Here is a 27,678-nt window from a genome sequence, read left to right on the forward strand (position 1 = left end):
ACCTGAAAATCTACTTCTCGAAAAGTCGATAATTCATTTTCCGAAAAAGTAATTATTCAGCTTTTTCGAAAGTAGATAACCAACTTTCCCGGAAAGTAGATATTTCCAATTTTTATGATACAATTTTCTGTTTTCTATGATAATCTACGCAAAATTAGGAATATTTCTAAAATTCGAAAATCTACTTCCCCGAAAAAGTGATAGTCTACTTCCCGAAAATCATTCACTTTTTGGAAAGTAGATAACCAACTTTCCCGGAAAGTGAGTTTCCCATTTTTTTATGATACAAATTTCCTGTTTTATGATAATCTATTTCGCAAAATTAGGTAATATTTCAGGCCCGAAAATCTACTTCCTAAAGTCGATAATCTACTTTCCCGAAAAAGTAGAAAATCATCTACTTTTCGAAAGAACCAACCTTTCCTGGAAAGTAGATATTTCGTTTTTATGATACAAATTTCCGTTTATGATAATCTACTTTGCAAAATTATTAATATTTCTAAAATTTCGAAAAATTTACTTGAAAAGTGGATAATCTACTTCCGAAAAGTAGAAAATCTATCTACTTTTCGGGAAAGTAGATAACCAACTTCCCGAAAGTAGATATTTCATTTTTAGATACAAATTTCTCGTTTTATAAATCTACTTCGCAAAATTAGGTAATATTTCCAAATTCGAAAATCTACTTCCCGAAAAGTCGATAATCTACTTTCCCGAAAAGTAAAATTTATCTACTTTTCGGGAAAGAGATAACCAACTTCCCGGAAAGATATCACGTGATACAAATTTCCTGTTTTATGATAATCTACTTGCAAAGTTAGGTAATATTTCCCTGTATTCGAAAATCTATTTCCCGAAAGTGGATAATTAATTCCTAAAAAGAGAATTGCTTATTTTCGGGAAAGTAGATAACCAACTTTCCCGGAAAGTAGATATTTCATTTTTATGATACAAATTTCCTGTTTCTTTGGATAATCTACTAAAAATTAGGTAATATTTCAAAATTGGAACTGATTTGAAAATTGATAATTTATTTTTGGTGAGAAATTATTTACTTTTTGGGAAAGTAGATAAACAACTTTCCCGGAAAGTAGATATTTCGTTTTTTATGATAAAAATTTCTGTTTTGTGATAATCTACTTCGCAAATTAGGTAATATTTCCAAAATTGGGAAAATCTATCGTGAAAAGTCGATAATCTACTTTTCCTTAGTAGAAAATCTATTCTTTTTTGGGTGAAAATTACGTAATATTCCCTGCTCGAAAAACCCATTTCCCCGAAAAGAGAATCACTTTCCTGAAAGTAGAAAATTCATCTACTTTTCGGGAAAGTAGATAACCAACTTTCCGGAAAGTAGATATTTCCTATTTATGATACAAATTTCCTGTTTCTATGATAACTACTTCAGCAAAATTACAATATTTCCCCAAAATTCGAAAAATCTACTTCCCGGAAAGTCGATAATCTACTTTCCCAGTGAAAATCTATCTACTTTTCGGGAAAGTAGATAACCAACTTTCCTGAAAGTAGATATTTCTGTTTTATGATACAAATTTCCCGTTTCAAAGATAATCTACTTCGCAAAAATTAGGTAATATTTTCCCCAAATTCGAAAATCTACTCGCGAAAGTTTGATGTAATTCATTTTCCGAAAAGTAGAAAATCTATTCACTTTTGGGAAAGTAGATAACCAACTTTCCCGAAAGTAGATATTTCCCATTTTTTATTATTATACAAATTTCAAGGTTTTCTATGATAATCTACTTCGCAAAATTACGTAATATTTCCCAAATTCGAAAATCTGCTTCCCCGAAATCCGAAAAATCTACTTCCCGAAAAGTGGATAATCTACTTTCCCGAAAAGTAGAAAATCTATCTACTTTCGGTAGATAACCAACTTTTCCCGGAAAGTAGATATTTCCCGTTTTTATGATACAAATTTCCCGTTTTCTATGATAATCTACTTCGCAAAATTAGGTAATATTTTCCCAAAATTCGAAAATCTACTTCGAAAAGTCGATAATCTACTTTCCCGAAAAGTAGAAAATCTATCTACTTTTGAGAAAGTAGATAACCAACTTTCCCGGAAAGTAGATATTTCCCATTTTTTATGATACAAATTTCTGTTTCTATGATAATCTACTTCGCAAAATTACGTAATATTTCAAATTCGAAAATCTGCTTCCCCGAAGTCGATAATTAATTTCCCGAAAAGTAGAATCTATCTACTTTTCGGGAAAGTAGATAACCAACTTTCCCGGAAAGTAGATATTTCCATTTTTATGATACAAATTTCCGTTTTCTATGATAATCTACTTCTGCAAATTACGTAATATTTCAAATTCGAAAATCTACTTCCCGAAAAGTGGATAATCTACTTTCCCGAAAAGTAGAAAATCTATCTACTTTTCGGGAAAGTAGATATCCCATTTTTATGATACAAATTTCCCGTTTTATGATAATCTACTTGCAAAAATAAAGTACTATGCCTTGTTATGTGGCCCCTACTTTATTTGTACTGCCCTCAAGATGTAAATTACACGAAAGCGCTTTGGGAACTTGTGTTTTTTTTCCTTGTGGTTACAGTATATATGTGGACTGCGCATTGTGGGGTTCAGGTTGTTTGGTTCACACTCAGGATGGGATGGAGAAAGGAAACTCACAATGTGCTCTCTATATACATGTTGTATTGATGTACAATGCAGCTTGGTCTGGGGAAGGCAGCATGGCAAGCGTGATGTAGAGAGAGCTGGTAGGTGAGGATGCTGAGAGAAGGACAGCTTGTGCGTCGCCATGCTCGCCGGCGGGAGAGAGGACCGCCAGGCAGCGGCGGAGGAGGATGTGTTGCTGGCTGCGGCTGTAGGTAGAAAGAGGACAGGTCACCACGAGGTCAGGTCTTAAATAGCGGGGGTAGGCGTGGCTTAGTAGTTGACCCCCGCTCCGTGATGTATGGCGGCACTGGATGACCTCGACCACGAGGCAAACACTGGGGAATTGGTGGGGTCGGCTACTCAGCGACAAACAGCGTTGTAGGGGAGAAATCCACTACAGCACCTACAGTGATTTACTTGCCTATATATATATATATATATATATATATACAAACTGGATAATTTCGTAATTAAGATGATTTGTAACCAGGTGAGAAGGTTGGGTCAGCTTACCCTCTGACCTGACTACCGACTGCTGGGGTGCTTTTTGAAGATTAGTAGGGGTCATTACCTAATACCTGACCATTGTGGACTTGATCTCACTCTCCTCTGTATACGGTGTATATATATATATATATATATATATATATATATATATATATATATATATATATATATATATATATACATGCATACCTTTGTTTGTACTTCTCTAGTCTGTACTCACCCCTGAAGATGTGAATTCACCATAATGGAACCTGGATTTTCTTTCAGGGTTACATATATATATATATATATATATATATATATATATATATATATATATATATATATATATATATATATATATTGTACACAATACATGTTCCTAAACACTTTACTTTCACTGCACATCTTACAAGACAATTTTTACCATAAGAAAGTGTCAGTAATTTTTACATTATAAGTAAAATATTCATTAATATATGCAATGTACATTTTGTTAGGAACATTCTGTGCAAATATTACTACAGTACAGTAATAGATAACTCCTCTATCATCATATATTAGTTCCCAAGTGTAATTAAGTGACAATTACCGTCAAATATAATTACCCAAATGTAACTGAATGGAAGGTAAATTAAGCTGGAGGTTAATGGAATAATTTCGTTGAACCACTTGAACCGACCCGGAAACTCTGATCAGTATCAGTCGAGCTGCACCATGGCGAGACTCCCTGTCATCTGGTGCCTGGTTGTGGTGCTGGTGGTGAGTGTAGTGCTGGTGTAGTGTGGTATAGTGTAATGCTGGTGTGGGTGTAGGGTGTGGTATGGTGCTGGTGTAGAGTGTGGTGATGGTGGTGAGTAGTGTTTGGCGTAATGTGTGGTGCTGGTGTGGTGTGGTGCTGGTGTAGTGTGTGGTGCTGGTGGTGGGTGTAGTGCCACTGGTGAGTGTAGTGTGGTGTAGTGCTGGTGGCGAGTGTACTGTGGTGTAATGCTGGTGGTGGCTGTAGTGTGTGGTGCTGGTGGTGAGTGTAGTGCTGGTGTAGAATGTGGTGTGGTGGTGAGTGTAGTGCTGGTGTAGAATGTGGTGTGGTGGTGAGTGTAGTGCTGGTGGGTGTGGTGTTGGGTGTAGTGCCACTGTGAGTGTGGAAGCTGGTGGTGAGTGTAGTGTGGTGTAGTGCTGGTGGTGATTGTGTGTAGTGTGGGTGTGCTGGTGAGGAGAGTGTAGTGTGGTGTAGTGCTGGTGGGTGTGCTGGTGGTGTGTGTGGTGCTGGTGGTGGCAGAGTGTAGAGTGGTGTGGGTGCTGGTGTAGTGTGGTGGAGTGCTGTTGGTGGGTGTAGTGCCACTGGTGAGTGTAGAGTGTAGTGCGGTGTAGTGCTTGTGGTAGGTTTAGTATGGTGTAGTGCTAGTAATGAGTGAAGTGGTGAGTGTGGTGGGGGGTCATGCAACTCATTAAATTAAGGTGTGGTTGTTGTGTTGGCGACAGTTTCTACATCTTAAACAAATTCACGCCTAGGTGGCCCTTAGGCCGGTCAACCTGTTTTATATATATATATATATATATATATATATATATATATATATATATATATATATATATATATATATATATATATATATATATATATATATATATATATATATATATACACACACATACATACACACACACACACACACACACACATACACATACACACATACATACATACATACATACATTCAGGTCATCTTTTGAGATATATGTAAATGGAAGACAGTGTATAAAAATCTCATTCTTTTAGGTGACTTACAAATAATAACTAATTCATGGTTCTCTACCAGACAAGGAGGATGTGTGTGTTCTCGGCTGCTGCTGCCAACACTACCTATGACCTTCCAGGTTCACCACTAACGGTGCCACCGTCTGGACCATCTTCCGACATCTTTGGATTTGTGGCGGCTGACCAACCTAACTTCCTGTTTGTGCCGGTGTTTTGGGACAAAGAGGTTAAACACGAGGTTCTTCGAGATAATCAAATCAGGTTTGAGGCTCCAAGGAATGACAAAGTGCAGGTTGCAGCCACAGTGAGCAATCAGGTCAAGCTTAAAGCCCTAGAGAATGACCAGATCAAGTTAGGGGCCATAGAGGAAAATCAGGTCATGTTTGAGGGCCAGGAGGGACATGACACAGTAGATGTTGCGATAGTGCCAGAAGGTGAGTTACAGCTGCTGTTGTTGGCTCACATCCCGACGAAGGGAGAGCCAGGCATGCTGACCGAAGGAAATTTGGGTGGTCGTAGATCCTTGGCCACGAGGGAGCAACACGACGTTCTCCCTCGTTCCCCAACACATTCTTCCTCTGCCTCCTCCTTCGAGTACGTCTTCTTGAAGTCTTCCTCATTTGACTATATTATTTTTAATGAAACAGACCACACCATTAACTGGTATGGTTAGAGGATTGGAATGAGCCAAGAGGTGGAAAAAATAAAATAAATTCATAGAACAATTATGTGTGTGTGTGTAGACACACACAAAACACATACAAATAAATAATAATGGGAAAATCGTCTCACAAATAATTAATCGGGAACTTATAATAGAAATTGGAAAAACTTATCAGAAAATGGGAAATGTTATCATCATAGAAAATGGGAGATTTTTTCATCATATAAAAAGTGAAATTTCTCATCATACAAATTTGGAAATTTTCTCACCACAGAAAATTTAATATTTTCTCAATATAGAAAATGGAAAATTTTCCTCTGAGACTAAGCAGCTGGTGTCCAATCTTTATTAATTACAGAAACAAACATACATTCATAATTACCCTTTATAAGTATTATAATCAGAACATTTCCTTAATGGGAGACTTGACAATGCACAGCAAGTGCAATACAGTATCACTTTTTTTATATACACTCAAATATTCACTTAAACTGATTGACAAATACAAAGTACAGTAGTAAAGAAATCATATTAAGTATTACTTCTTTACTACTGGCAGTAACAATTGACCCCAAAAAGATGCTTCATGGAATTATATTCTTAAGTTACTGAAACTACAACAGAGCACCTTAACTGCTATCATATAATAAATTAAAGTTTTCATAAAGGTGTTATCAATATGCCCTGAATTTTTATATACCGGTATTAGTGCACAAACCCCAAATGTTGGTAATCACAAACCTCAGCTATTATCCCATACACAACACAGATCCTGGAAAAAGTATCAAGAGATAATTTAATGATTACAATGGAATGGAATGACTTAAGGTATCACAAAACTTTGACAGAGTTTTGTTTATTTTGATGTACACACTAAAAAAACCAAAAAAACACTATGAATCAATATGACACCATGGACGATGGATAGGCAAATCAACAGCACATATTGCACATTACAATGTTAAGAGTCAATGATCTGCACTATGAAGGCAGTGGAGTGAACTTCAACACCATTCCACCTTGCAGAGGCACACTCAGGTGTACACCCAAGTACAGTATTGTAAAATCTGGACTGGTGAAATGGCGAATACAAAAACCCTGTAATTTATTATTTCAAGTACATGTTTGTGCAATATTTACTTTTTTATTATTTCTCCCAAATTATCACAAATTTAATTTCACTGTGTGCAAAAGTTATCCTATATGCTGGGTTCTGCATGGATGCAACCCCTGTGCGTAATGAGAGTTTATTGCAGTTTGTTCAGAAATTCAACTTTATGAGAAGAAATGTTTAAGAATAAAGAATGCTTGAACTACTGACAGGTAAGCTGGTAGTATTATCACCCCCAGAGTTGCAACCCAGCCTGCTAGCTAAGAAGATGCTTGTAAGTCTTGCATATGTCAAGTTCCCACTCTAAAAGTGAGTTAGTGATACGAAGGGCAGCCAGCCTTAAAACTTGCTTAAAATTTGCCTGATGGCATACAGGACATCATGCACTCAAGTAATCACATCTAACAAAAGAAATCAAGGAATATTTACTGTAAGATGGAACATCTCCATTTATCACAATGTCTTTTCAAATGTACAGTAAGACATATATTGTAGTAGATTGATAATTTAATCAATATTTAAGATAAAAGAGGTTCTTATAACAGTTGCTGCTTTAGGCTGGCATTCTCTTTTTTCACTTGATTCAGATCAGTCTTAAGTTGTGTCAAATTCTCCTCCACTTTTTTGCTCTTCTCAAGATCAACCTGGAAAAAATCGAGAAGGGTTTTGGAGTTTACCCACAGTAATAACTACACCTGTACATACCCTGGAATAAAACTAATAACCCAATAATGGTTTCCATATACTTGAGCATAGTTTTAGTTTTTATGATAAAATTTTTATGCAAAAAAAGTAGAGCAACTACTGTATACAGATTGGGAATCCTTTATCCAAAATGCTTGGGGCTGAAAGGGTCTCGGATTTGGTATATTTTTAGATTTTGGAACACCTACACCTGTATAATGCAGTAGCTCACCCAGCAGGGATGGGGCCCAAGTCTATTCATAAAATTCTTTTATATTTCATTTAAAGTATATATATGGATGCATATAGTGTGTGTGTGTTTATATATGCAATACCTGTACAGTATATAAATATATATATATGTTGGGCTCAAAGACCGAAAACGACCAATGGTTTTCTTTTTGTAAACAGGATATTAACACATCTTCATCATCCATCAGCACTAACATTGGTCGATATTCATATTAATATTCTTCCCATCTCTTTTGGATGAGAATTCATTCGAATCAAACTGTTCCATTGTCAGATGCACTCTGTGAGTTGAACAGAGGGTTAGCATAGTGACCTGACATCCAGGAAGGGTGCAACAGGCTCTGTGCCCTTTACTGCGAGTGTATAATGAACTGGTTATCATCACATGTTTCCTTCGAGGTTAAGGGAACTCTGGAAGGTGTAGTGGAGTCAGCACTCTGACTCCCACACAGCTTCACAATGTCAATCTTCATTCCCAGAAACATGGTTTTCTTGGGTGCCTTGGCCTTCCCAGACATTTTCAAAGTTAAACTGCTCACTTCAGTCAGAAAAACAGAGCAATAGTACTTGTCACAAAAATAGAGCAACCGATAATGTAAAAACAATGATAGCGATCAACAGGGCTCACATCATGTTCATAACAGAGGCAAAGCACTTTACAGTCACCAAAACAGAGTGCAATGATGTTCCTACTATCAAATGAATTACAAGGTAATATTGAGGAGGCATTATCCCAGTCAATGCAATGCTTGTTATCCCTCAAATGAACAAACAGAACATTGGATTCCTGGCCTGTCCTAACACTATATTTATGTTGTTTAAGTCTAGTTACAAGATCTTTATCTGTCTGGCCTAAGTAAAACATATTACATTCCTTGCAAGGAACTTTATAAATGCAACCAATTGTGTTGTTGGGGGAGTTCTTGATTAACATTTGTTTAACAGTGCATGAGTTTTTAAATGCCACATTGACGTTCCAGGTTTTTAGTTGTAAAGGAATGTGTGAGAAATTTTTGTGAAATGGTAATATTAAGATATTCTTATGGTCATGGGTAATTCAATTGATAGTAGGAACATCATAAAATCTAGTCTCATTAAACATACTGAAGCATTCAACATGAATTTGAGTAATGGCATGTACAAACTGGACAATTTTGTAATTAAGAAGATTTGTAACCAGGTGAGAAGGTTGGGTCACCTTACCCTCTGACCTGACTACCGACCATTGCGGTGCTATTTAAAGATTAGTAGGGTCATTACCTAATCCTTGACCATTGTGGACCTGATCTCACCCTCCTCTGTAAATATACACCTTGTTTTGTACTTCTCTTTAGTCTGTACTCAACCCCTGAAGATGTGAATTACATGAAAGCGCTTGGGAACTTCGTGTTTTCTTCTTTCCTTGTGGTTATCAGCATATACCTAGATCACGTGCACCTACAGTGATTTACTTGCATATATATATATATATATATATATATATATATATATATATATATATATATATATATATATATATATATATATATATATATATATATATATATATATATATATATATATATATATATATATATATATATATATATATATATATATATATATATATATATATATATATATATATATATATATATATATATATATATATTATATATATATATATATATATATATATATATATATATATATATATATATATATATATATATACAGTATATATATCCACACACAATACAGGTAAAAGAAATAATTGTCCTTAGGGCTAACACAAAGGGAATATACATTTCTTTGTATGCAAGTAAAAATGGACACACCCCCCCCCCAGGACCTACTGTACATTTAACTACTCTTTTCACAACTCTATGGAGAATATTCAACTACATGTACAAAATACAGTAAAATAAAACATTTTATAAATAATATTACCAACATCCTTCATACTTTGTTAAACAAAGAAATAGTTGATTGATGATAGCTGAAAATTTATTAGAAACATCTCAAAGCTATTACACTTACCTGTTCTCTTAAATCAGCTATTTCTCTCTGCACAGTCCCAGTATCACGTACAATATCCACCAGTTCACCACAGCCTTCGTGCACAGCTGCCACTGCTCGGTAAACTTGACGCACGCGTTCGTTGTTAGCCGCCTCCTGCAAATATAAACAAGTTTTGTATCTATATTTATACAGGAAATATATTCTACCTAATGAATCGTGCAGGTTCAAATTCATTACTACACTGAGTACTAAATTACTTTTTAACAGACTTCTGTGTTGATAGTATTCGTTAATAAACAGTGGTCTATATACTGTACAAGATACAGTATACCAAATGAATATTCTGTTTACCATGTTAATTTACCATATCATACCAGTATTTTTTTTTAATTTCCAGAAAGTGAAATCAGTTAGATGAGTTGGCAGAAAAGTTACTTGGTACAGTATGCTAATGGTCTCAAAACCCAGAAGAAAGTTACGAAAATCAGATTGTTTGCCCATCTACCTTTATATGTATAAATCAGTGACTGTTGTATGGACATTTGCAGTGCACAGCTACAGTTTTGGCCACAGTAGTCAGCTTCTCCCCTCCCCCCAAAAGAACCCCCCACATTAAAACTACATCTATTTTTCTGCGACTTTTGTTACGTTTAACTAAAATAAATAAGATAAGGAGTTGAAATTTGGTTTGCTCTTGTAACTGGCCCCCAAGATTGCTCACAAACATATAAATAGGGGTTGGTCCCCACCCACCTAAAAGTGGGTCCCCCTGTGCACCACCACATTTTTAACAGAAAGCTCAAATTTAGTAAGCTTATTTTTGTTTTTGCATCTTCAATGCAAAATAGCATTAGTGCGATCTGGCAGCTATGTGGACTGCACTCCAAGGTCACCACACCAGTCTCCCATCTGTATTTAAAGGACCCAGGATATAACGTTCACCCAAGTTTTTCACGCATTTTCTTGCGGCTTGTGCCGATTTCTCATACATCAGTGATTTTATTTATTCACAAGTGTTGTTAGAATTCTGAACCATGCCTCGTGTTGATGGCGAGGGTGTGGGGGGGGTGGGAAAACATAAAACGTGCAAGGAGATTGCACCACGTGGTGATAGTGTAGTGCCTCCTGATGCCTCTCCCGAGCAAAATATTAATTTTGTCACAACTTTTCTTCTATATTTCTTTTTCCTTAACATGTACACTTTATCAGAGAATAAGGTTCATATTGCACTTACATGAAATAACATGATTACATATATAAAACTGTTTGTAGGTAATTTATTTACAATGCTAATGCAACAAATTCAACCTTTTTATCTCAAATCGATTAAATTTTGTACAATAAAAGTTAACTTTACTTCAAAAACAAACCCATGCAACACTGGGTACCTCAGCCTGTCTAATATATACAGCACAGTGAGGATGTTTGTTATATAGAGCTACAGTTTTGAAGGCAGCGCCAAAATTTAGCATGAAGATGCACGAGAATGATGTCCGGGTGTTGTGGCAGCACACATTCTGGTTAACTTTACTTAGTCAAAAAGAAACCCAGGCAAAGACAGGTACTCCAGCTAGTAGTTAGGAAACAATTCTTGTAATTCAATTATGAAAGTTCCTAACAAAAGCCAATTCAAGTATGGCATATAATGTGCCTAACCACATTATTTTTTAACCCATCCAGCTAAAAAGTTACATTTTCTAGAGCCAAATGAGCAAAGATTTAGCTGGATATAATAGTAAATTTGTTCTATGAAGTCAATAGTACCTGTAGTAATAATAAACTAGTATAACATTGTTTTTAAATCCTAAAAGCCTGTCCTGGTATACACGGTGACTGCTATTAAAATTAACACAGGCAGACTCCCTTCACCCATACTGTTATAATAATGGGCATGTTCCTTCTATGATACGCCCTTTACACAACAAGGTCCCAAAGTTTTGTCTTGTTAATCACTGTTGCTTCATATAACCAAACATCACTCATCAGCAGTATGTCCATTCCTAAAAATCAGTTCCAAATATGCTGTCTGCTCCCTATAATAATAATAATAATAATGAGGTACCTTATAAGCAGTTCCTTCAACCACTGTGAAGGTTCGCTCCAGTTTTCCAGATAAAATGTTGATTTCTTTTTGTATGGTTCTAGTGTCTGCAAGCACACGGTCAATTTCTTGTTTTTGCTTACGAACCTTGGCACTAATATCAATTATTCTCTTGGTATACACAGATCTGGAAAAACTCAAGAATCAACAAGGCACAGAATAAAGATTACTTCATAACAATGTTTTGTTTTTTTAATTACATATCAATCTTATCACCATGTACACCATCACTACTTTCATGGTTATGTTCTCCTGTTCTGTAAAAGAATAGACTAACAGATATCCTCCTCTGGATGGTAAAGTACAGTACTTTCACCTACTGCGCATCTCCTGCAGCCTCTTGTATACAGCAGGCCCATCAAATTCGCGGGGGCTACCGTAGGCTCTCAAAATGGCCGCAAATCGCCAAACCCGTGAATAACATTTGTTGACCAAGGGGGGCAATCAAGTATTGCCCTTACTGACTTCAAAATTTCTTTGCCATAGGATTAAACTCGTACCTTTTTAAGTTTTAAAATCCTATGTCATGTCCTTACACTCTTCCCTTGAGAATTAAATATCTTTTCCCAAAATATATCTACCAACTCCAGACTTTTACTTAGTCATTCATATTCACCAATTTAACTACACACAATAAATGTCCTAAATACTTTCAGATTTTGTATCACCCAAGTTGCTCCTTACTGTATTTATAATGTGACTATGAATTAGATCTTAGATGTAGTGGTCTAAACTGCCACACTATTCTGTTGCTCACACTTATAACAAGCAGGTTTGATTAAGATTTCATTTTTGGCTATCATTCCAAAGGCAATGCAGCTTGAAAATATTGTACTATGTAATACTATGTGTATAGTATGTAATGAGTGTAAGGGCACTGAACACTAAAGCCCAATAAGGTATGAGTTCAATCCCAAGGCAAAGTAATTTTAAGGATAATAAGGGCAATACTTGATTGCCATTGCATCTCACTATATGCTGGAATACAGTACAGTACAGTACAGTACCTATTTATATCCTTATTCATCTTCTCAACTTGACCTTTGAGTTGTGCTAAGGCAGTTTCCTTCCTGGATGCATCTTGGACCATTGCCTTCATCTTATCTCGTAGCTCCGACATTTCAGCTAAAATCTCTTCTTTATTTACCTGTAACAAAAGCATCACCTCTTAAATAAATTTTAGCTAAATACAGTACAGAATATGATGATAAGCTTACTAACAGATATAAGGTTAAAAGAAAACTGACTCATAAACCCAGAATATAGTCCCAAATAATCAATCTTATTACCATATCACATTACAAATGAGATGGTTTAAAATAAGTCAATGAAAGTTGCCTTAGGATTAAGTTACACATTAGGGTTCTGGTGTGTTGTTTACCAAAATACAATCTTTCGTTTGCTGAGTTCTTAAATAAAGAGATTGTTAATTTATAATGTACCTTCTTGTTGGATGCTTCAAGAGTCAGCTGAGACAGTTGTTCTTCTAGCGGTTTTTTATGGGCTTGCCACTGTTGCTGAAGGCGCACCATTTTCTCTTCACTGTTCTTCAGTGCACCCTTAAATAAAAGTATATGGCCAGTTAATAATTTGTTAAAAGATAAAAGCAAAAAAAAAAAATTCAAAAATAATTATTTTTATAATAATTTCAGTAGCAATATAATACTCCCTTCCCTCATTTTACAAATGTGTTGTACAAGTATTCTGATAAAAGCTTGAACAAAGGAAATAACATTTTACATGGTAAAAGTGGGGTTGTGTTCCAGAATAAAAATACTGTGTGAGTGATCATCAAGAGCAACACATTTTCTAATTTATTTTTTACATTATATATGCAAACACCCAAATCATTTTTAGTTTCAAAACTCACCTGTAACCTTTGAATATTTGCTGCTGATTCTGGCAAAAGACTGGATGTTCTCTGTTTCATTTTGAGTTCTGTCACAGTCTCCTCCTTCAACCGCTCTTCTTTTATAAGATCATCAGTAAGCTGAAGAATACATGATAAAACACAGTACAATAAAAGTTAGTGCAGTAGTGCCGTATTCACCACAATTTGAACACTGCACAATTGGCATCTCAGGACACATTTTTTTAAAACTAAAGTTTCATATATATATATATATATATATATATATATATATATATATATATATATATATATATATATATATATATATATATATATATATATATATATATATATATATATATATATATATATATATATATATATATATATATATATATATGTATATATTGGTAGTTCTGCTATAACGCCGATAATTGTGTTCTTGTAAAATATCTGTTATAGAAAATCGCAAATAGAAATAACAGGGCTTATGGAGAAAATAGGGTTAGGTGCAGTTTACTCGAAATCGAAAAAATTTAGTAGTTAGCCTAACACAAAGGATAGCACAGTCTAAATAAATGTTACATTCATATCTAATAATGAAATCATACAGTAAATTTAACACTTTACCTTGAAAAAATATGAATGTAACTTGATGGGGAGAAGGGTGATTTTGAGGTTGATAACATCAAGCTTCTCTTCAAGTGTTATATCCTTTCTTTTACGATAATCACCGGGAATTCTATCATCAGAATGCTTTTTGGAGATATTCTTCTTTACCATATTCACAGTTAATACCACAAAATTGGAGAAATAGTAAGCAAAAATCGCGTTATAGCAAACAAGCGTTCGCGTTATACAAATATTGTTCCGAATTCATAAATCGCGTTAGAGCAAATTCGCGTTATCAAAACACGCATTATAGCAGAACTCACTGTATATAGATATATATATATATTTCATGTAGATACACAATGAAAACGTGGATAAGATAAATCTTGATAAAATCACACGGGAAAAGGGAAACAACAGAGCACCTCAGCTTTCGTCTTTATTCAAGACATGCTCCGTTGTTTCCCTTTTCCCGTGTGATTTTATCAAGATATATATATATATATATACTGTGTATGTATATATATATATATATATATATATATATATATATATATATATATATATATATATATATATGTGTATATATATATATATATATATATATATATATATATATATATATATATATATATATATATATATATTTTGTAGCGTACTGTACTGTACAATTTTGTAAAATTAAAATGCAGTTGTGGCAGGTTTCACTCTCCAGAATGGGAGAAGTTTCAGCCTATGTAGAGAGTTTAAATTTGTTTTGGCCATCACCATCCAATGTTTTCAGATTCAACACCTTCCACCCAAATGTCAGGCACCATGGTTCAGTTGCTGTATTTTGCTTCATTTCAAGTGAAAAATAAATATTCAACAAGAATTACTTAATTAAATAAATGCAGAAAAAATTAAATTGAAAGAAGACAGTAAAGTGCAGAAAGTAAACCTAAATAAGCTTAAGAGAAGCATAAATCTTGAAGAAAAACTTTGTGGTTTAGTGTTTTGAAAAAGGAAAATGCCGGAGCAATACTACACATAACTTTAACTTCACAACTTCTATAATTCTCTGAAATAAAGTCAAAATTAAAACTTCTATTGAAACAATCAATGCAAAAGCTCTCAATAAATGCATATGATCATGTAGCAATTGGTCAAGTACTTAGCAACTGGACACCTATCTCTCTCTCTCTCTCTCTCTCTCTCTCTCTCTCTCTATTTTGCAATTTAACATCACAAATCTTTTATTTATTGGATATATTTATATAAGAAAATTGTAGGCTTGTGAATAAACAGGAATTTTTTTCACATGCAGCTTGGTCATCTCCCATGGGGACATATTGGGGGTGTTACACACATGATTATTGAAAATTAGGTTTTCTGATAACGTATACAAAATTTTCAGAAATATCTTAAAATATTTTCAACAGAATAAGTGAAATACTATACATGTAATGAAGGACATGGAGGTTACTGAGGAAGAGTGCCACTCGTTGCAATGTAGAGCAAGACTATACGGCCCAGCCAAGTCATATGGTTTTAATTTGGCAGTGACGTACCAACAATAAGACTACAGTACTGTACCTATCCACAATTTGAGATGTTTTGCTTTCACAGGGTTTGATTTCTGATAAAGTTTTATCTGGAAAAGAAATGCTGAACATGTCCATTTAACATTTCATTCTTTCTACTCACATTGAATCAAACTCTGGGAACAGTCAAAACATCTGAGTCAACCTTTTGCCACTGCTTCACGTGGCAATCCTGTGAGCCATGAAAACTAAAACATCACAGTGTACAGTACAGGTATATGTATTTTATTTTTTGCTAAGTTCAGACTAAATGTGGGTTACAGTGTTAAAATGTGTTCTGAAATGATGGAATTTGTGTTGAAGTTAGAAAAAGTGCAGTCCCAATGAAATGCCAGTATATAAAAAGATAAAAAGGATTTGATATTGTACAACAATTCACGGTCTCACTCTTGTGATATGTCAAGATTATACTATACACAAGAAGAAGTAACATAAAAACTCAGGCACACAATTTTGGGGGTACTGTATAACTTTCAGAACATTTCCTTTGAAATCCTTTACTGTAATGTAATATAATATATTGATAAAATGATTTTATCTTCTATTTTCAGTGACCAGAAGAATAATTTATTAAAAACTTCGTTTTAAAGCCAAACTTGCTTAAGAAATTAAAAATAAGAAAAGCTTAAGGGAAGGTTCACATTGGGCCTATGTGTCTTCTCAATATCTGTTGCAACAGTGGCCTATGTCATAGGCCACTGTTGCAACAGATATTGAGAAGACACATCTTTTAATGTGTAAGCTTACCTTAGCCAGTGCATCTACAGCATCCTGAATTCCCTGTGTACATTCTTCAGTTTTGTTTGTGACATTGCCAATTTCAGTCTGAAGCCGAGATAACTGTTCTTCCCGCTTCAACCTAATTTGCTCTTCTGTGGTTACACCAGCTTCTGGTGCTGACACATCTGTTCCCAGATTTACCTCCCTTTCAGATTCCTGAAATAATTAAAAGATTACATAAGTACTTATTCTGAAATAAAAATCTGACATTCTAAGTTGATAAAATTATTAATGTAGCATGTTCACCTAAGCAGTTCAAAGCAAATAGCATGGCAAGACTGACCAGTCTAATATATAAGTTCATATAATAATTAAATTACAATACAAGGACTGGAATAACTACTAATTTAAAAAAACCTATAGAAATCACATTTGTAGAAATTGTATAATGTACTATATTATATTTAAGCAAATGTTATATCATCTTACTTTAATATCAATCATGTGTTGGGCAGTTTCAAAAGAGGAAAGAGGAGACCATCCAGACAATGGCACATCAAGAGGGTTCAGCTGCACATCTTCAGTAACCAGAGGTTCTAGCGTGTGAGCCTCTGATTTTCCCTGAAATTTCATATATCATAAATATTCTGTAATGACTGAAATACGGGCTACTATATTGACAATATCATCATTAATATTAAAATCTCAAGATTGTACATAAGATATTTTAGTAATTCTAATTAATTATAACATTGTGTTGGATGCTAGTCACATTTAGTACTGTATGTAGATATGTCAAAACAAGATTTCTGTATTTATTAACATGTTTATGCCAACTTCCTGAAACCCTCTGTAATATTACTTTCTTGTACAGATAAATATACAATTCCTTGCAGCATTTCTCGTATTTTTCCTTTCTTAAACTATACATCTATTTTTACTAAAACTGAATTCAACAAATACATTCCATGATTATGTCTGAGATTAATCTATTATGAAACCTTATTATACCTAGAACTGCAGCTCAGCATTAAAATTAATGAAAAAAAAACAATCATTTTATACCTCCTCTTCAGTATTTTTAGGAAGAATTTGGTCTCTTTGAAGTTGAATGGCATGCGAGTTAAGGAGTGTTGCTATCAAATATTCGTAGCCAACCATCTTAGTTATCCTTCTTGAATAATTCTCATAGTAGGTTCTTAATCCTGCAAAATACAATTAAAATGTTAAGAATAATTTACCAACCTGACCCTGGCAAATTAACCATTTCGGCGTGATCGCCACACCATATGCGGTAAACAATGCCAGTGAGATCGCCACACCAAGGGCCGTATTCACAGTCGTCATGCCTGATGGTGAGTCCTGCCAATGGGCCCCATACGCTTGTGTGAGACGAGGTCATTCAAGAAAGTGCTTCGGACAATACAATGGCTCGGGATCCCAATGAACCAGGCAGGGCTACTGACATTTCCAAATTGACTGGATGGCAAAAAGTCACCACAACCCAGGCACTGAGTATCCCAACACTAAAAATAATTCACATCATATGGCCAAACAAACATAAAAGTGTAAAGAGGATATCTATGGGATATAGAAATTATTTTTGTGTGGTGTTTGTGAGATGTTTTGAATGTTATATTTTATGGTGTTGACCACACTGGGATAACTGATGGTTGAAGTACAGCAAGTCAGCTAACACAATAATATACAGCATGAAGGCATAGAAAATATGAATAGCCATGAATGGAATGTACTGCTCTCTTTTAAACAGTGTAGTGCTCTTGTTAGCCTTATTCAAGAGAATGGCAAAGTTGTACAGTACAAGAAAAGGCACATTTTCATCCATCCTATAATATGGCCTTACCTTTTAGCAAGTGGCTACTTAGACAAGAATTCCAAACCTAACCTAATCACATTCTTTCTGTAGCCTCATCAGCATTTCACAATTTTTTTTTTTTTTGTAAATGATTAAATGTTTTAAAACGTTAATATTATTACATTCTGCTTTACTTCATTTCTGTTACTCATCCTTGAATATATAGTATATAGTGGCGCGGTGTTGTTTATGCATGGCTGCACGCTCACAATCAGCCGGGAATATTTAACACTTGTAGATAACTAACAATCTTTGAATGTACTGTATATGGAAACAAAATGTTCTTTCACCAATAAACTTATTTTCTATCAGTTATGAATAAATTTTATCTCAATATATCAAAATTTGGAGGGTGAAAAACATTTTTTATATTCATCTACTGGGACTGCCTTCGGGTCTGTGGCATCTCTGATGACCTCACCTGATGCTGATCCCGATTATATCATGAATGAGTTATAATATGAGTGCAAGAGGCAGGGGTCAGGGGGAGTGTTACTGCCACAGTAGGATAAACTAGAAGAGAGAGAGAGGGATAGAGAGAGAAAGGGAGACAGAAGAGAGACAGAGGGAGTGTTTACAATGAACTTTGTCGAGGTGTTAAATGTGAAACAGATGGCCCTCGCCTCGGGGCTAAGTAACTCGCTCCCTGTGGGGTTCAGAAGATAGTTTCTAGCCGTCCAGTGAGTTAACAAGTCAGGAAGCTAATAAGTCCTATATTAGACCCGAAACACAAAAGTTCTTATATGGTTTAACAACCCACTCTACTCAAATATATCATATGTAGTTGTTAATAGTGAAAGAATGTACGAGTGAATTAATTATCTCATATGTAACATATGTAATTTGTACTTTCCAGGTTTTGACCGAATAAAGAACAATCGAGTCCTATTTGCAAGGGTCTCATTATCCCACAGTCGCTCAACGGGAGGTTACAGTCAAAACAGAGAACAATGTAAACTTAGTAATCTCCTCTCACGGTAATGTAAAAAATAAATAAATAAAAATAAAAGAGATGATTACCGATAAACATTGAGCTCCATTTCTTACACACATATAACCAAGAAGAAACAATGCCTGGCTTGTAGTTCACCAGATGGCCATGAAGCAGCATCAGGGTAGATGATACCTCAGCTGACAAATAAAGTGAGTGATACGTTCCATATGCCGAGTTGGTGGGATAATTAATATCGTTAATGAGAGTTTGTTTACATGGCAAATAAGGAAGTTGTCTGAATGCAGATTACTGTAGATTGGGATAGTGCAAATAGAGGCTTACTGTACCCTATTGCACACATTCCACTAATTATGTTTAAATTCTTTCAATCATTGAGTTCACTGAAAATTCTTATAAAATTTTTTGAAACATTTTGTGGAATTTTAAGACAATTTGTGGATTTTTTTTCTAAGGAATCAGATTTTATAATAAGAGTCTACTGGAAAATTTGCATCGATTTATGAGAGCTTGTCTGGAATGGAACCCTCTTCATAAATTAGGTTCTGCCTACATCAATTCAAATTCAAATATGCATTATAAAGAATTACATTAAAAAGTTATTGATAATAAAGTAGCACTAAATTTACCATATGTAGATGAGAACAAAATTCTATTTTTTGGGGGATACCTGTTACTAGTGGTGTTAAACAAGTATTTACTCAAGTAACATACCTGGAGATACTTTTGATGGACTCTCTACTGATGAGTAAGGTTTAGACATAAACTGTCGTGTGTGGTAAGTGCCATGGTTTGTCACAGAGGCCCGAGTAGCATAACTGCGAGCGACATGTCTACAGTGGGCAGGTATCCAGGACTGGGTGAGTGATGCACATAGTTTCCTTCTTGCTTCTTGATGAATAAGTGCAGCCTTGTCTGTAATAAGATACAGTATATAAATCTACTATAAGGGATGTACATAAAATAACACCTTTTATATATATATATATATATATATTTTTTTTTTAAATCCTAGCATTTCATACTGTTCGCTTTGTTTCAAATCTATTTTACCCGAAAGTAAAGGTACTGGTATACAGGAGTGTAAAATTATTTCTATAGTGTACTATGCTGCATATATTTCACTCATATGTTTATCTTTGACTTATAATCATTTTAAGACAATTTATGGCTGCATTTTCTTTAGACTCATATCTCAGCTTTTACAATGGGAGTCTATGGGAAAATGTGTTTTAATTTATGAAAAATAAATTTGCAAAAGGTTTTTCTTGAATGGAGCTCTTTCATAAATCTGGGAATCTTTGTACTGTTCAGTAAAGCACTGCCTTGTATTTTAGGGTAATGATCATCAATGGATAAAATCCACCTGAAACAGATCTGGAGGCAAAATGCGAATACTAATGTCTTTGCTGACCATTAACTCTGAAAAACATTTACTTAAATAAGAATGTATTATTAAGCAATCTTAAGGTCATATATCCAATGACCAAACTTTTCAGCTTTCACTCACTAATATGTAAAGTATGACCAATACTGTCCATCTAACACACACACAATAAAGTATTGATTTATAATCATGCTCTTACTGAGAGGCTCATCAGAGACCGCAGCTGTGTCCTTGGGCAGTTTCTCTATCAGAAACATAAATATTTTCCTCAAGTCAGTTTCATTTGGGTAGAGCAATGACTGGTAGCCAACATCACCAGGATATCCAACATCCTGAAAGAAAGGACTGCATGGAAGTCATGATAACAGGAAAATTAATGCTGTCAATTGTTTCTTCCTATTGAAATTCATTAAATCAAAAATTAAATGTAATCATGGCAATCTTTGAAGGAGGAACATTGAACTTGTGTTGAAAATAAAATAAAAATACAATTTGTGTACAGGTACTAAGAAATAATGTACGTACATGTATACTATTCCTTTTATGTGTTTGCCCTTAGGACAATTATTTATTTTGCGTGTAGTATTGTATATGTGTGTGTGTGTGTAGACACACACACACACACACACACACACACAAAACACATACAAATAAATAATAATTGGAAAATCCTTTCACAAATAATCTGAAACGAATATATAAAAAATGTGACAATCTACCCTCCACCCATGCTCTATTAATAAAGTACAGTACGCTGTACTGTACTGTGATAGAGAACGGATATGGGGGCAGACTCACATTTTTAATAAATTTGTTTCTGATTATTTATAAGAGGATTTTCCTATTATTATTTATTTGTATGTGTTTTGTGTGTGTGTGTGTCTACACACACACACACACATATATTTACAATTCAGGTAAAGGAAATTACTGTCTCTAGAACGAATGGCTCCCTGTCCCAGCTGTGAAAATGCCGGCAACTTTAAAACTACCCACAGACATTCTTGGGTACATCCAGGGTGTCATCCGCGAATAACCAAGAACTGCAAAGTAAAAATCCGCGAACTTGGGGGGCCCCCTGAACAGTATTTCAATCCAGTGTCTTAGTTCCAAGTCCCCCATTCTCAATTTCAAAATCTTGGACTTTTAAAATGACTTGACAAATTTGTACACAAAAATCTAAGAATTGGAAAAGAAAAAGACTATTCAGACTTGATTGTCTATTATCTCCAAAAGGGGTTATTGAACTCATCAGACTAAATAATTAATACCAACTCTCACTTCCAGTTAGCTTATGCAGTACCTTTAACATTTTTATCATCCACTCTTCATCAAAACTTACCATCATTCATGCCAACTCATCATCAGATTCTGCAGAAGTTTCAATCTTTTAACTGTCTTATTCCGTTCAGCCTTCAGGGTCACACCGGCAGGGTGACCTTGTGCCTGAAACTTTTATGACAGACTTCTACTTTTGCTCTCCCTCAAAAAAATGATTTACCGTACTACTAATGAACATTTAAACAACATGAAAAGTATTTTAAGTAAATTCACAGCAAATTATTGCAATGAACAAAACTTACCGATGATATTTACCATTGATAAATACAGTATAGTACAGTCCTGTATTGGATTTTGACACCATCCTCCTCAATAATCCATTTATTAAACAGTTGCAAGCACTGTACTGTACAGGGTGATTATTTTATTCAAGAGCCCGAAATAATTGCCACACTGTACTGTACAGTGCACCAAAAACTATATCAGAAACCTAATATTTTCCATAAATGTTGCCTTATGTTACAGAAAAAGTGACCCATCAGTGGAGTTTAATGGTTTTCACTCAGTCACACCATGGCCCTCACTGTGTTTGTTGTCTTTTTGGGTGTGCTGTGTTTGTGATATGAGTGCCATGGTGTGACAGAGTGAAAACTCTTAAATGCCACTGATAGACAACATAAACACAACACAACCCAAAACACAACCAACACAGTGAGCACCATGATGTGACCGAGTGAAAACTGTTAAACACCATTCACGGGTCATGTAATTATACCTCTCACGATAATGTCATGTCTTTCTGTAACATTTAGCAACATTTAAACAAAGTAATAGGTTCCTAACTGATACGGTAAAGCATTTAGTGTATGGGAATTATTTAGGGTTCTTGAATAATAACGAAAATAATCACCTTGTATAAGCAACAGAAAGAAATTCATTACCTTCACTGCCTGTGCAATTGAAGCTGCGACTCTGAAGCGCTGGGCCATGTTTTGTGGCAGAGACGTGGGTAATTCACAGTCACTATTAATAGTCCGAATGCACCGGACCACTCCACTCACTACTTCTTCAATCCCAAAACCTCCAACACTTTTCACTTTCTCATCAATGTCACTAGAAAAAAATTAAATACACTCAATAACTAATATACAATTTTCAGAAATATGTCATCTAGCTTAACAAATAAATCTAATTATTATTGTGTTACCTATTTTAGTGGACAAATTCAACAAAAATAATATGTACGGTACCCAGTATGAGAATGTGTGATCTTGTAAAATACAATTACGTACAGTACTACCTGTAGCTTCATGCTTATGGCATTTAACTAATATTGTACACCATTTGATAATTCTAATTAAAAATCTTTGTGTTTTGTTAGTACAGTACACTACTCTACTGTACAGTATTAGTTTTTTAAGTCCTTATTTTAGTACTCTTGTACAGTATAGTATTTGTGCAAGAAAGGATGAAAAAATTCCTTTACGTTCAAAACTTCTTTCACATTTCATTTGCCATCATACTGTGTACAGTACTGTATGGTGAGCCTTTATTCTGTACGTATTAGTCAATCAATGGGTTACTGTTGGAAGAGAATCTAATGAAAATTAAGTGTGTGGCCTTCAAAATTAATACCAAGCCATTGTTACAAGAGTCAACATGTACTACAAATGGGGCACATCACATCAATTTTCACAGGCTTCTTTTTCTATATAATCATAATGTGTTTGTTGTTAATCAAACAAAATGTGTTTATAACTAAATTGATAAAAATTTTCAATATCTTTTTCTAAAAAAAGTTTAAAATACAGGTTTTGATTGTCATACAACTGACTGATATATGCTCGATCAGTTTAACGATGTTAATAAATTAGCACGAAGTACTGTACCACTATGTGCTGGCTAAGATCAGGTTTACTATGGTCATTATCCGATGGCTACCTGAATTCTTTTATGGATTGTCGCTCTATGAAAAAGTGATGTGCAATAATTCGCAATATTCTAAAAGAGGATATATTTATAGTCGATTTTTTGCAGTTACCGTATGAAAGATCTTGTTTGCATGTAACAGTAAAAAAAAAAAAGTATGTCTACCCCGCTGTGATAACTCCGCTCACATAGGAAATGTGTATTTGCAATAATTTTTTGACCTCACAATATTGTTTTTTGCACAATCTGTATGAAACATTGTGTGTGCAGGTATAAAAAAATCCAAATAAATCATAATGTCTATCCACAATTACGAGTTGAAAAATAACCGCTGTAAGTACGAACTCCAGCTCTTCAGGGTCTCAGGAACTGAACCTATTTTCACGAATACGTTATTAATATCAATATATGATCGATCACTTTATGATGACTTTTCAAAGTCCTTAACACCATCGTATGATGGTCAACACCTATACAGTATTTACAAGCATTGAAAAATAAAATAAATGCACTGTACTGTATACAATAATATGATATTGTAATTTGTAGAATCTAGTCAATATTTTCAGTGCAGAATGGTCTGGATACCATTTACTGTATCTTTTCTTTCTTTTGCAGCAACCCAATATATTGTATACTACAATACGTGATCCACAGTAAAGAAGTGTGTGATCCATGGTAGAATGGCATTTAATCCAATATGCCATGGTATATGTGTTATTTGTGTATGTAATCTCCAGCACTCAAGTACGTACAATACTGTACAGTACAGTATAATTATGATCCATTATACCTGAGAAAGAGTACCACTCTGTCCTAACCAATGATCCATTATAATTCACAGCAGCGCAGTGTATGGTCCAAGTTTCTTTATGCCATTTGCCCCTGTCTATCCAGCAGTAATTGGGAACCTGGATGTTAATCGATTAGCGGATCGTGTTCCGGGGTAATGGTTAGCCAGTGCAGTTGGCGAGTTGTCTGGTCTTCTTGGACTATTCCTTGACACTGGGTCATGGAACTTGTTAACTTAGGGAGTGGTGGTTGTTGTGTTGGTGACAGCTTATACACCTTAAAACAAATTCACCCCGAGGTGGACATAGGGACGGCCATCATCGTTACACGAGGGGCAACAATTATTATATTACTACAGTGATATCCCCATTAGCTGGAACAATTGGTGCAGAGCACTTCCAGGAATGAGAGATTTCCAGGTAATGAGACGACACTCTCAAAGCCGGAAAAATATTCCTCATCCCCGGAATTTTCCGGGTAATGGAAAAATTTTCTTGGAATTTCCAGAAAGTGCACCGATTTTCATCTCTCAAACCCAGAATTTTCTGGAAAATGTGCCCCCTCGGAAAATCATTTCCAAAAAGCCGAAATTTTATGGAAAATTCCGGCTTTGGGAACAATTTTCCGAAAACATTTAAATTCTGGCTATCAGAGAGTTCTGGGTTTGAAGGATTCCAGCTAACGGAGATATTACTGTACATGCGAACCACTAAGCCCTAACATGTCATTGACTGTACAGTCCCTAACTGTATGATTAACTGTGATGTAATGTTTGTGCTGTCTACTGTCATATGGCTGTTTTATATATTCAATGGTGATATATTTACCTTTTATCACCATCTGATTTGCAAAGTGTACATTAAAACATCCTAATCATTAAAGATCTTGTCAAAAAACTACAAACAATAATGTGGCAACCTTTTCCCATACTATGACCAAGTTTTCAATATACTGTACACATTAATTTCAAAGGCCGTGGCTAAGGAGCACAGACCTTGGTCCACCTCAATTTATTTTTACTTTTGAGTAGGGCCTGTACAATCTACATACAAAATCAAAAGTTTTAGTAGTTTATGAGGAAACTGTTACTACCAGATGGAGTTGCTCGATTTTGTTATTTTTTTCCACAGAAGTTCTTATCATTATAGTAGGTATTTTAAAAGAGGCGACAACTTTTTGTTTTAATTATAAATATTTTCTTATTTTTTTTAGTTCTTCTATCTATGATCATAAATCACCTGCAGTGGGCAGCGCATGAAGAATGAGGGAAGTTACGAGGTAAAACAGTGAAAAACTGATCATTTGACATTAAATTGTGTCTCTACGTGCTTTGTACGTGAAGAAAAATATGTACAGTAAATACTCCTCCGAAAAATTTGCCAAATTACCGCATGTTGTCTGTCTGTTCGCAACTGACCCACTCGGTCCGAGAGTACTCTTGTCCACTAAAAACAAAATTACACCACGATGCTTCAACAAAGTTGCTTTTATTGGTCCGAGATATCAAAATAAGTACTTTCTGTTTAATATGGCAGGGATCCAGGGAGCAGAGTTCCAAGCTAGAAAGTTAGGTTAGGTCCAGTTTTATTAGGTTCTAGTAAATGTTGCCTCTTCTAAAATACTTACTATAATGATAAAAACATTCAGAAAAAATAAACTTAACTGAACAACTCCTTCTAGTGACCCTAAAAAGTGACCATCATAAAGGCTGTGGTACCTAACACTTTAAAACTGATGGACTCAGTAAACCTTGTCTAACTTAATGGTTTTCTTGGGCTTAAATCGACTACTGTTTCTCCTGTAAGCCTCATACTGTACTATGTACATGGTTAAGCAATGTAAACTTATAGTGTATTACGATAAACTAAAGTTTACTGAGTAAAGTATATTGGTAATTTATTCAATGTGTTTCAGTGGTGAGTGCCGTTATTATGAGACATTTCTACCCCTGTGAAATATCCGGGGTAGAAATTTTGAGGTAGACATTTCACTTAACACCGACCGTATCTACCTTAAATAATGATTTGGTTCATACTTACCATCCCAAGTGATTCAAAGTAAGTATCAATATCTTATCAACTTCCTCCATGATGTTAAGTTGTCACAGCCAGGTTATTTAATGATGACAGACTGAAGGACAAGAACACAATGGTCAGGTCCCTCCCCTCACCACCGTCTGTGTCAACAACAACACACGACACCCACCTCCACCAGTTGCCACCTACCGCCACACAACACATTTAAACCAATCAGCTGTTGGTTAATCAACTTTTAAAGGGATAGTGTATGCAATTATTTTAACTACCATGTTATAAGGAATATATATATATATATATATATATATATATATATATATATATATATATATATATATATATATACCTCACTAGTCGGAATAGTGAATGACCTACCCCAACTTCCACCCCTCCCTATAATATGGTGTCAGTGGCGGTAACCCTTGTCATGTGAGGTCATAACTCCTGTCACCTCACCTCACACCTGCAGGATGTGTGGGGAGGCGGAGGCGGGACCTGTGATCACTTACTCCAACTTCCATCCCCCCTCCCTATAATCTGGTGTCAGTGGCGGTAACACTTGTTATGTTAGGTCATAACTTCTGTCACCTCACGTCTACTGCCTCTCAGTTTGGCGGTTCTTTTGAAATGTTGACAACTTGACTAATCCTGATGATAGGGGACGAGTTGGTCTTGGTTCGAGATGCCACTGACGTGATTTAGTTTAACGTGACGTCTTAAGAACGGTTACCGAACCTCCTTGCCGAGGGTAAAAACTGGCAGTAAAGAGGAAAGATAAAGGTGTCTTATATACTGTACAGTGTGATATAAACTATACTAGATGACATAATACTGGAGTTTGTGAGTGTGCGTGCGTGTGTGTATGTGACATGGTGCCACGCACTACCATGACTTGAGGAGTTACTGTGCCAGAAACTACAATGTGACCAGTCGATCCCAGTTCACTGGT

General features: G+C 35.0%; 2 protein-coding genes across 3 annotated transcripts in view; one reads left to right on the plus strand and one right to left on the minus strand.

Annotated features, from left to right (window-relative positions):
* Positions 1-5,651, plus strand: part of LOC121876588 — a 16,054-nt gene extending 10,403 nt beyond the window's left edge. Inside the window, exons 1-2 of one of the 2 annotated variants that reach the window (XM_042381792.1) lie at positions 3,854-3,899; positions 4,958-5,651. In XM_042381792.1, coding sequence (XP_042237726.1) covers positions 3,855-3,899; positions 4,958-5,569 — 657 coding nt within the window. In that variant the 5' untranslated portion in view covers position 3,854 and the 3' untranslated portion in view covers positions 5,570-5,651. Of the gene's footprint in view, positions 1-3,853; positions 3,900-4,957 lie in introns of those variants that run through there. The other variant, XM_042381793.1, reaches the window with a different exon arrangement.
* Positions 5,652-5,929: 278 nt separating this feature from the next.
* On the minus strand, positions 5,930-26,893 carry LOC121876586 (coiled-coil domain-containing protein 22-like). The gene is made up of 13 exons (XM_042381791.1): positions 26,733-26,893; positions 22,914-23,085; positions 20,891-21,023; positions 20,019-20,219; positions 17,542-17,681; positions 16,966-17,097; positions 16,504-16,692; positions 13,580-13,699; positions 13,152-13,268; positions 12,717-12,856; positions 11,671-11,836; positions 9,627-9,761; positions 5,930-7,315 (listed from the first exon to the last, which is right to left on the minus strand). Exons 1-13 carry the CDS (start codon positions 26,780-26,782, stop codon positions 7,208-7,210), a joined length of 1,803 nt encoding a protein of 600 aa, XP_042237725.1. The 5' UTR covers positions 26,783-26,893; the 3' UTR covers positions 5,930-7,207.
* Between the last annotated feature and the right edge of the window lie 785 nt (positions 26,894-27,678).

Source organism: Homarus americanus, unplaced genomic scaffold (assembly GCF_018991925.1).
Source record: "Homarus americanus isolate GMGI-L3 unplaced genomic scaffold, GMGI_Hamer_2.0 scaffold28, whole genome shotgun sequence".
Lineage (NCBI taxonomy): Eukaryota > Metazoa > Arthropoda > Malacostraca > Decapoda > Nephropidae > Homarus > Homarus americanus.

What these genes read in the sequence shown, in the direction of transcription:
- LOC121876586 (XM_042381791.1), bottom strand. Translation starts at nt 26,782, where the DNA reads ATGGAGGAAGTTGATAAGATATTGATACTTACTTTGAATCACTTGGGA. An exon ending in CAAATATTCAAAGGTTACAG is followed by an intron (nt 13,269 to 13,579) that starts GTGAGTTTTGAA and finishes CTTTTATTTAAG; the next exon opens with GGTGCACTGAAGAACAGTGA. An exon ending in TTGAAGGAACTGCTTATAAG is followed by an intron (nt 9,762 to 11,670) that starts GTACCTCATTAT and finishes TTATATTTGCAG; the next exon opens with GAGGCGGCTAACAACGAACG.